Source organism: Diadema antillarum, unplaced genomic scaffold (assembly GCF_040938485.1).
Source record: "Diadema antillarum isolate AM-2024a unplaced genomic scaffold, OU_Dant_1.0 seq00002411_RagTag, whole genome shotgun sequence".
Classification (NCBI taxonomy): Eukaryota; Metazoa; Echinodermata; class Echinoidea; order Diadematoida; family Diadematidae; genus Diadema; species Diadema antillarum.
Window position 1 is genome coordinate 162690 of NW_027273022.1, and position 11914 is coordinate 174603.

Consider the following 11914-nt stretch of genomic DNA (forward strand, 5'->3'; position numbering starts at 1 on the left):
CCTGGTTGTAGTATCATACATGCGGTGATATAGGAGATTTTGCGCAGGGAAATCCACTTTCAAACCACGAGCTAAGCAGAGTAATGATGCAAAGTGCGCATGCGTCAATTTTCGGGCTAATTTCCCCAAGCGGACTGTTCGAGCTGATGAAGACGCACATTCACTGTGTCGGCTATTTTCCAAGACCACAAAATATCCCGCCGGTTTGAATTTCGGGCTGATGAAGACACGCCTACATAGACCATACTCCCTATAAACTTTGTAGAGTGTTTATGCTGGCATTCATTTCGTATTGATGAACTAATGATGTTGGCAATTATTGCCTGATTTTAAAGGTTTTGTCCTGGTGCAAAGTGTTTACACAGTCTGATGAGGTGGATGGAATGCAGTTGGCTTGTAGAAGCTTCACATGGCACTTCATGCAATGATTCATGAACACCATCATCTATCTCACAAAGTTTGCTAATTAAATAGGATGCTGCTGCTCATTTTTGAAAGTGTAGAAAGTAGGTAAGAAAGGGATACTTTGATATGCAAAGTTGCCGTAGGAATGTATTGTTTGCACTATGTGCAAATGTGTGATGTTTAGGTAAGCTGCATATTTGATAAATTAGAAATTAGAAGGCTTGTGTAGTAGAGTTGCCAGGTTACTGTTGCTATGTGACCCAACTAACACCCCCTCCGTGCCAACATCCTTTGTAGTAATGCACATGAATCACATTGTTTGATTCAGTTTCATCTGTATTATCCAGTGACAAAGCTAAATGAATGCAATGTTTCGCATTATATATTACATTTAGCACTAGTCAAACATATCATATTTCAAGAAAGTCTAAAAGGTTTTTGAAGATTGTACAGAGAAAAATAAATTAAAGATTTTTACATAGTCATTTCATTAATAACTTAAAAATTGTGAACGAAATTAAACTTGCCATGAATTTTGGGGAGATATCATGGACTTGCATTTGCAAATATATGGAGGGAAAATCCTGTTTTGTGTTGTTTTCTTCTTCTTCTTCTTTTAAGCAAGGGGAAATAATTTACTTTGCTGCTCCAGACATCAAGTGTGCCATTTTAAATCAATTAAATGTATCAAGTAGACAAATAGATCCGGTATTGACTTCTGATAGTGAAATCGATCCTGACACAAGCATGGGAACCCAGACAAACATGATTTTATTCTTCCTCCTCACTCTCTCTCTCTCTCTCTATCTATCTCTATCTCTCTCTCTCTATCTCTTTTTCATTCTATCTATTTCTCTTTCTCTCTCTCTCGTTCAAGCACAATCTGCTCAGAAGGCTGGAAGCTGATCGGATTTTCCGCATTGGCATTGCCGTCCAGCCCCTAGGAAATAATTCATTATATCATGGGAAGGAATTGAAGGAATCAACATCCTTGCTGGATGACTGGTATTACTACAGCGGCAAAAACAAACATCTCTCTCTCTCTGTTTTATCTCCCTCTAAATCTTATAATCGTCTTTGATAACATTTTGGTTGCCAGTTATTGAATGAATTGCATGTTGGCTTTAGGTCAAATTAGAAATGTGCTTTCATCAATGCCTTATCTATTATTTTCATCTTTATTAGTTCTTTCTACCACATCTCTTAAAGTAACTGTTGCCTCTTTCCTTTAATATGGTGAGCAGAAGTTGCAAATCCCCCCTGTAGGCATCCTACCCCTTCCCCATTCATTGAGTACGTGATTATTACATTGGGATTACCGATATCAAATCATCTGAAATTTCTTTCCTATGGGCATTTTGTGGAGAAACAAGAAAAGCCACCTAATTTCCTGGGTTTTTTTTAATTTCCTTTATTTAGTTTGCTTGAAGATGAAAGGATCGTTCTATGTTTTAGAAATGGAAGAATGCAAGACAGATATATGTGTTTTTTTTTCTTTGCTTTTATTTTCCATAAATCAGCATATTTTTCAGCTATGAATTGCCAAAGCATACGTGTGAATGTTTTTCTCCTTTGTTATTGGTACATGGACAAGTCAAGAACCATTTGTTCTGGATGGCAAGCTTTCGATTAAAATGTATTAGCAGTTATCTAACATATTTACTTAGAGACATAGGACAAACTACTACATATTTCTGCTCCATTTTTCCCTTGTCCATTACAACCAACAAGAAAAAGGATTTGAATATATACAAATGTTTATGAATCTACATTTATCTTTTTGTGTTTATAGATAGATATCGATATGGAAATAGTTTATGTACCATAACTCCAAGCAACTATCTAGTAAGAAGACTCAATGTAGTCATGTAACAAGAGTAATTGACTTAAATCAGAAAATCTTTTTCGGCTGGCGCAGGATTTCGGCACGATCTGCCGCGTTTTGGTATCATAACAGGAAACTCTACATCCTCGTCAAGATACAGCACACTGTGAGTGAACATGGCAAGGGTAAATTTCATGGTGATGAGTAGTCTTACTTCCAGACTCTGGACTGCTTGCTGATAAGCAGGAGCATGGATCAGCTCTATCCCAAGGGGAATTTTGTGGTTTTTTTGTTTTTTGTTTTTTGGATAGAAGTCCAGTTCAGTGGATGCTTACAGCTTAGCTCACATCTGTGAATCACATATTTAAACACAACATTGATATGTCGTGGTAATTTTATTGAATAATCGTAATGATTATTATTCTCATCACTGATTTATCATAATATTATCATCATCCTTTATAATTGTGATCATTATCACTACTACTACTGCTAATAGTGCTATTACTATTATCATTGTAATTGCCAATTATTGCTGCTGTTGCTGTTATTCATTTCATTTCATTCTTTTATGGTTTGTAATTTTGAATAACATATTTTTTTTTAACAAAACAATGTAAAAATGAATAACAATAAACACACACACACCTTGTAAACATGATATTGCAAGTCTTACAAGACTCTCAAATTCAAGGCTGATATTTTTTTCTCTCTTTTCTTGAACTTCAAGTGAACTCACCAGGTGGCAAGGGCATGGGGGGGGGGGGTACACTTGAAAGAGAGAGAAAGAAGAAAAAAACCCAAACTACTTGAAGGGGATGTTGGTCTGTGCTGAAATTCTCACTTTTCTCTTCGGCTCCCCTCCTTCTCTCGTTATGCGAGGCCACAATGCGGTCATGTGAAGGAAACAAGAGTGTGGGATGCAAGATAAAAAGACCTCTTGCCGAAAATGACAGCACATATTATTCCCCCTTTTGTTCATGGTGCTTGTCTGGGTCATGGAAGGTGACTGTCATCAAGCCACAGAAATTACACCCTTTTTTTGAAGTCGTGTTTATAATATCTGGTCTGATAGAATACTTTGAATGGGGAAGAAGATGTTTCAAGGGGGTCATTCAAGGAATCAATCTGTTCATTTTGCCCATATTTACGAAGAAACAAATGAAAATACAACTTTGGCTTTATAAACACACACACATACAGTCTTAGATACATGTAACTACATACCTTATTTTTTATCGATATTAACTCGAATAGTTGCATCACTTGATGCTTTTATTTCATTTCTCTCAATATAACCCCAAATATGTCATTTTCCATCAATCAGGAACCACTCTCTTATATTAAAGCAATGTGAAATATATATATTTTGTATATTTTGTATATGTTGCAGATATATGTATATCTGTGATGTGTCACCACAAAAGCCATATAATGTCAGGAGATATATAATAGGCCTACTTTATGATTAAAGAAAAACACAAATTGCCAAAGTTGGCTTTATGTGCATTTTTCTTACTTTTATGATGGCCGACTTTATACGGGTATTGAATGTGATGACACATTACCTGCCATCTTTAATACTTCAAATGATGTTTGTGTTCCTTTCTAATGTATAAACATTGTTATTTGTTTATGGAAGAATACATGAATCATCTTTTTTAATATGAAAACAATGAGTGAGTGTTTGTCAATGATTCTTAATCACTCTTACCAAATTCACACTTGTCTCTCCTTTCTAATCTGTGTGAAATGTGTATGAGTACATAATATCTCCATATTGCATTTCCATTATTCTGATGAGCAATGCAAAGCAAGGTATGACCACTATTTCAGCCATCGAATAAAAACGATAGTACATCCATCTGTTTGTGTGGGTGTGTGTGTTTGCACCTGTGCATGTGTGTTTATGTGTTTGTGATACACAGTTTTCAACAACAGCAAACAATAAGGACAGTTTCTGCCTCATGATCAACCTCTGAAACCATGACATTATTTTCTCTCAATGTAAGCAAACTTTTCAAAAGCCAACCCCATGTGGAAGCTGAATAGATCATCGTAGAGGTCCAGCCATATATTTCAGTCTTCTGAGGAAAATGTAGTCAATCTGGAGATAGAATTGTAGGCAAAAAAAAAAAGAAGAGAAAAAATATATGAAAGCAATATAAGTGTCAATGCTAAAATAAAATGTTATTTTGAATTTTTAACAAAGTTCCATTTTTGCAATATCTTCCACATTCAAATTCATGAAATTCTTCCGTTTGAGATGTTTTTATTTTATTTACGTCGATGTAGGGCAATTTGTCAATCCATATCTTCCACAGTCATGTATTTTAGAGCTATAAATGTCCAGCTTTTGCAATTGATAATGAAATTCCTATTGTACATCTTCCACAGTCTTGTATCAAAGAGTTTGAAAAGTACATCTTTTGCAATTGATCACAAAAAGCTTCTGTGATTGATAAATTTTCTTTTATCATTGGATATCTGTTTTTCTTACTGTGTATTAATATGTGTATAATCCTCTAAATGCTGTGATTTATTGCTGTTATAAGTGAGCTCACGAAATCACCTGTCCAGATTAGGTTTAAAACAGTAAATCCTGAGTTGTACACCAGTATGCTAAAACAAAATTACCTGTCCAGAACAGGTTTTAAACAGTAAATCCTGAGTTGTGCAGCAGTATGTTAAAACAAAAACAAAGCTGATCAACTGCAGCAACAATAACAAAAACAAATCAAACCAAACCAGAGCACCCTTGGTTCATCAATCCAAAGACAATACAAGCTGGGAAGTATGAGGGTTACCAGGAAAAAAAGAGAATACACTAGAGAGAAAAACAATATTCCGAATCCCGAATGAAGATTTTTTTTTCTTTTTCCCTCTGAACATCTTTTAGTGTCCTGTTCTGTATATTGATGTTTTGCTTGGATTTGTTTGGTTTTTGTAGGATCTGAAGACAACAAACCTTGCCCTGGTCCTTGCTCCTTGGACTAAAGGAAAAAGAAGTGAAAATAAGACAGGGGGGGGGGGGAGGGGATAAGAAGAAAAAAGTCACAAAAATAAGCAAAAGCTTGGGGACTTCATTTATTTCCCCAACCTCCTGAGGGTGTGGCTATGTGGTTTATACTTTGGGATGCTGCTAAAGGTGGCTAGGAACACTTAAATGGCCCTGGGATGAAAAAATGTCATGACACATTTTATTCCATCACGATATAGTCAGGCAGTGTCAGTTTAAAAGGCCTAAAGACAATATCAGATGACATGTTATAAAAAAAATGAAAAGGTTTCCTTCTAGTACTCCCTATAAAGATTTTATTGTGTCGTAATTTTTGGTGTTATGTTTCCTACGAAAATGATATTTCTTTGCAATCTCACCAAGTGTTTTTTAGATCAGTAGCAGTACAAAGAAAACAAAACTCCAATCCCCTTCCCCCCCCCCCCCCCATGGGAATATTACATACTGTAAGTCCAGAAATGTTCGCCTGCATTTTAATTTCACAAATTCCACGAGAGCTAAGATTCATGAAATTAAAATGTGTGCAAAAGTTCTTGTCTACACTACACACCTAACTGTATATATGCATTGAATGTCATTGGCAATTCGAAAACACTTCATGACATGAAGAAGGCTGTCAGCTCCGATTTGCGAAAAATTCATACCACAAGAATATCTTGCTTTACATTATATATTCTTTAAGACAATTCTTCAAAATTTTAATCTATAGGAATAGAAGACAAGAGATTGACAAAAAGGATTTAGATGAACACACACACACAAATGAGTCAGTGTAAAGAGTACGCAATGAATGAAAAATGAAAAAGATTGTATATCCTGTGATTCTTGAATCCTAGTGAGCCAAATATACGCTTAACAGTACCAATAAAAAGAAGCAGAATTTTTTTTTTTTAAATCAGTTTTTAAACTGAACAGTATGAAGATGAATGGTGACCATGGGGATATAAGATTGAGAGTTTCATATTGTGTTTTGGGCTTGCTGGTCATCCGTCTTTGTTGTTTTTTGGTTTTTTTACCCCCACCAAAAAAAAAAATAATAATCTCTTTATAAAAAGGAGAATGTAGTATTAATTGCATGTATTGATGTGATACTTTCCCGTAAAATTTGAAAGTCAGCATGCATTTCTGTTAGGACTGGATATATCAAAATGTGAAGGAATGACTTTTCATCATCTTTTTTTAATGTTTTTATCGATTTTCAATATTCATAACAACACATCAGCAAAACGATAATCAAATTACATGAAATGCGGAAAATGAAGGAATTAAAAGGGGAAAAAAGAGAAATAAAGAAGGAAAAAAGGCAATGTAAAACGATCATTCTTTGCCCTTCCTTTGCCCCATCCTGCTGGAAGTTACAGGTGTTGAACAGACACTGATGGTGCTGTCAGAGGGAGGAAAAGCCCTCTGGCTGATGGGGAGTAGCCCTGGCAAGTGGAACTTTTGGCTGCTCCCAAGAGCCTTTTGTTTTGTGGAAATCCCTTTCTCTTTCTCATGATCCTGTTCCAGTGTGTGAATGCTTGATTAGAGAGGAACATTTGCCTGCTGGGAATGTTGGTTGGATTGTGTGTAGAGTCCTCCCAAGGTTGCAGCGGATGTTTATGTCATGCCGCCTGGCCAGCAAACATGGATGCCTGTTACCATGTAATTTGAAATCTCTAAACAATGTCTGACAGTGACAGCTCCCAGTCGCGGGCCCAGGGGAGCGCTCGAGATGATATCTGTACATTTCTCATACTAGCTGTGAGCTCTCCATTTTTGAAATGATGCCAACATTCTCTTTTTATTAAAAGCTCCAACGACTGTTTTCAAAAGAAAAAAGAATCACCTCCTGAAGTTGCCAAGTTGCCACGAACTGTACAGAAATTCACCTCCCCGAGTTCTACTTCCAGCAGCAGAAGAATCAGGATATGAAATCAGATCGGTCAAACTAGAGCGTAGGGAAATAAATGACCGTTTCTGTTATCAAATCCATAAATTTCAGATAATGGCAATTACAGCTCCAGCAGGTTGAGTTAGAACTGGATCGACTGCGAGAGAGACACACATAGGGAATACTTCCTTGTGGGTCACTCTGCTTTGCAGTGTCTACTTGGTGTGCAATTTCTGTGAAGCACAAACCCTGAAGTTCAGATGAGTGGAATATCATTTTCCTCACAAGATTATGAAAATGGCATGAAACATTAGGCAAAAACTATACAGTGAAGTTTAGAGGTCCGTCTGCAGGAGAGTACTGTAAGTAAAACGAGGAATGTTTGCACGCATTTTGATTTAGCGAATTTCGCAAGAGCCAAGATTCGCGAAATAAGAATGCACGCGAAAGTTCTTGTCTACACTATATGCATTGAATGTTAGAGGCAACTCACGAAAATTTCATGCTGCGAAAAAGGCCGTCGGCTCCAATTCGCGAAAATTTCATGCCGAGAAAATATCTTGTTTTACAGTAGGACCTATACAAGTGTAAAGAAATATTTGGTTTCTTGATGTGATATCAGGTGCATAATATCAATGCACATTAACAGCAATATTGTACCGTCGTACGATTGCATAATGTGAATGCAGATACACAGCACCGATGGACATCACCTTCATTTGCTACCATGGGACTGCAAACTAAAACATTTTGTCAATAATTCAGCAACTATATGACCATCTGTACTTCATAAGGTCATCACTGCTACATATTCACAATTTGATGCTTTGGATGTAGTTACTTCTCGACACCATGTCCAAAAATAAGATTCAATAGGATCAATAGGATTCAATGTGTATTAACCCATAGGCTGCATTTATCATCTTTCCCCAGTTTGAAATGGCTTTCCATACCCACTATCAGAAGTCGTTTCCAAAGCCCTTTACAAACGCCTTTCAAAATAAGTTGCGTTTATCAACTCGTCGCCAACACGAAAGCTGGCCTTGTCACTGCACAGCTGCATTGCGCCATCTGACCCGAGGAAAGGGTCACATGCGGCGTGCTCAGTACGACGTCGTTTCAAAACAGCTTTGCCGTTTATCTCACTTCTAGAAACATGTTTCTGGCTGAAACCTGTTTCAGAAAGCACAAATTTGCAGTTTTCAAAAAGACTTTCCAAACCCCATAATCAAAACAGCTTTGCGTTTATCGTCTCAAAAAAAAAATCCCTGAAAGCCGTTTGGAAACCTGTTTCTGCTGAAAAAAAAGGAGTTGATAAACGCACCCATAATCACATCGTATCATTGTATGTATGGTAGCGACTAATCAATATCACTATTTCAGTAAAACGCATAACTTCAAAGTCCATTTGCTTTCTCATTTCATGATTGATTTTGATGACCTTTCAACCATTCTATTTGTATTATTTTATTACGTATGTCGGAACAAACTTGAAGGTGGAATGGAGTGTGCACTGTTAAAGAGATTCACCCTTTCATAAGAATTAGCATAACAAAAACATATTGTGATCATTTACACTTTGTTCTAGTCATATAAGGAACATTTCTGAAGGCATGTCATAGTCTTGTAACGAAGGAGGTGATGGCTGTGAGAAACATTCCAAAATCTATGATGCGCTCACATCTAAATGTTTATAAATATATATCAGTATTTCAGATCCTCACTGATCTCATGATTCATCTTCAAAGTGACAGCTCTCTTTCAGATCAACTTTCTCATTCGTGTTGAATTTTCTCCTGTAAAAATAGAAATAGCGAAAAATTTGGACGGTGTGTGAAAAGATTTGATGAGATAAAGGAATTTCTCCTCAAAATTATCTTCCAAGATCTGATGTTCTGTCAATTCCAAGCAGAGGAGATTAATTTAATTGTCCATTTGTCAAGTGCCATAACTGTCAAAAGAGCGAGTCTTCAATCTCGTTTTGATTTGGGGTCCATAAAAACTCCCTGTCACTAGCAAGGAGGAGTGAGCGTTTTTGACTGGATGCTGACTGAACTAGATTTTTCGCCTCATCTTTGGTGGCGACAAGTTGAGGGTCAGAGCTATTAGGGTCACTCCTTAAAACCTTGACCACTTTCTCCGTGGTTATTCCCCCTCTTGACATCCCAGATTCCAATCATGCCGCTCCCGTAACGACGGCGATGAGAGAGTTATCTATGCAAATGCTGATGTGACATGCCCCCGCCCTTCTTCTGCAACTGTGTTGTTGTCAAATAAGGCTAAGAGTAGTTAGTGGTGATGGTCTGTGAATTATGACTGGGCTGGCATGAAGAATCAACCCGGCTTTGAAAATATTGTCACTGTACACATCGTATTTATACGGTTTGACCCAAATATGAAGTTCGTGAACCCTTTCGTGGAAAGCAGTTAGATAGTGCCTAGGTTTGTCTGTCATAACAAAAGATGGGAAAGAAAAAATAGGCTGAACGAGAGAGGGGTATGTCAGGAAGGTGACCTATTTCTGTACAGTATAAAATATTTTGTTTGACTTTTAGATCAATTTATCAAGAAATACTCAAAATTTTTTGTTTGTTTTATTTTTATTTTTGTTTTTGTTTTATTTCTTCCTTTTTTACTTCAGAACAAATCCCAAAACAAGTTTCACAAGGACAGTCCTCTTTCAAAATGTCAAACTTGTGAGGCATGCTGGAAAGACAAGAATTCACAGTGGATATCCATGTTGAAATTCTGCAAATACATGTAATGATATGCTCAGCTATGAAATGAGAATTTCATCACTATTGAAATGATATATGATTTCATTTAGATTCAGTGCAGTATGTAAATGTTTGTTGGTAATTCATCAAAAAATCATATGTTGGTACACATACTGTATATATTACAGAGAGGTGTAAGGGAATTCACATTTATTTATCTTAACTGTTTTCTTCATGGTATTGTTTACAAGTATTGGACTTTTAAAAAATGGACTCTGAAATATAGTAATGTCTATCATTTTTACAGTTGATTGTTTGTGATTTTAGAGAGATATCCTTGAAAAATAGTGGTTGAAATCAAGCAAATGCATTTGAGTGTCTGTTCTTGAACTCCTCAATGATATGACTTTGTGGACAAAGAGTTAGTTCACACAGAGTGATGGGCAATCATTTTGGTTATCATGCCCCTGGCCACTGAAATTGTTCGATCTCGTCTCTTTACGAGAGTAGTAGTGTTACATCTAAAGAGTTCAATTATTCATAACTCCATCTGTGTAAAGATCTCCCCTTGATAAATTTCCTTTTCTGTAGCAAGTTTAAAGAACACAAAGGGGAAATAAATGGATTTTGTAGAAAAGTCAAACAAGAATTAAGAATAAATCTGGAGCAGAAGCTAAGGTCAGGAGATCAAGAGTTTGAAATCAAGTCTTTGTTGTGAGCCAAACTAACCCTGTTAGAATACAAAGTGAATAAAGTGATGTCTGACTTGGTTTGGTGACCCGTCGATTTATATTACCTGGTTTGCTTTGTCCTTGTTGTTTTCTCCCAGTTTAACGAACTACCTTCGTGGACACAACCAAGAGTTCATCGACCTGTGCCAAGAGCTACGTGGTGCTGCAAGACATTCCTTTGATTCCCTGATTCTACTTCCAGTAAGTGGACAATCTCTATGATGATGGTGGTTGTGATGATATTTTTGATGATAAGAGTGATTAGGCCCATTGTGACAGTGATTACGCTGGTCGATGACAGTTATGACCCATTTGTTGATTTTTATGTTCATGGTGCTGATTGCTATTGTAATGGAACTGAAGGTGGTAGTAATGATGATATGGTGATGGTGATGATGATGGTGGTGGCGGTGATGGTGACTGGTGATGGTGATGGTGACTGGTGATGGTGACTGGTGAGGGTAATGGTGATGGTGATGGTGATGGTGAGGGTGAGGGTGATGGTGATGGTGATGGTGACGGTGACGGTGACGGTGACGGTGGTGATGGTGATGGTGGTGGTGGTGGTGGTGGTGATGGTGACGGTGACGGTGACGGTGGTGATGGTGATGGTGACGGTGACGGTGGTGGTGGTGGTGATGGTGATGGTGATGGTGATGGTGATGGTGGTGGTGATGGTGGTGATGGTGATGGAGATGGTGGTGGTGATGGTGGTGGTGATGGTGATGGTGAGGGTGAGGGTGAGGGTGAGGGTGATGGTGATGGTGATGGTGATGGTGATGGTGAGGGTGAGGGTGAGGGTGAGGGTGATGGTGATGGTGATGGTGATGGTGATGGTATTTATGATGATATTGATAGATAAATGAATGAAGATTGTCTTTATCATGACAGCTTTGGCAGAAGAATGTGGCAATGAATGCAGTATATGTTTGTCTTCACGGTATAGTGGTTATCAGAATTGGAATGATGATAATATTCACACAGGTGATGATTGCATTAATGAGTTGACTTTGTGCTTTGCTTGACCTGTACTGCAAGATGAACCGATGAACCATGTAATTTATGTTCAAAAAATTATATGAGTGGGAGATACCATAGACAGAAAAGTTGTGTGTATGTGTGTGTGTGAGTGTGTGTGTGTGTGTGGCTTTTTCCTTGATGCCGGCAATCACCTACAAGGCTTTCTCTGTGCTGGAGCAAGTTTCCACACAGAGTATTTCAGAGTTTGTTTGTTTGTTTATTTGTTTTTGTTTTTGTTTTTAACTTTGTTGCTTTTATCACTACAATGAATTCCACCTAATAACACAATAGCACAGATAGATAAATGAAAAAAACCTTATTTCC

At 37.3% G+C, this 11914-nt stretch overlaps 1 protein-coding gene across 1 annotated transcript in view; it reads left to right on the top strand.

Annotated features, from left to right (window-relative positions):
- Window positions 1–10792, top strand: part of LOC139714761 (uncharacterized) — a 97391-nt gene extending 86599 nt beyond the window's left edge. The window contains exon 7 of the mRNA XM_071626427.1: window positions 10669–10792. Coding sequence (XP_071482528.1) covers window positions 10669–10792 — 124 coding nt within the window. The remainder of the gene's footprint in view (window positions 1–10668) is intronic.
- The last annotated feature ends 1122 nt before the right edge of the window (window positions 10793–11914 follow it).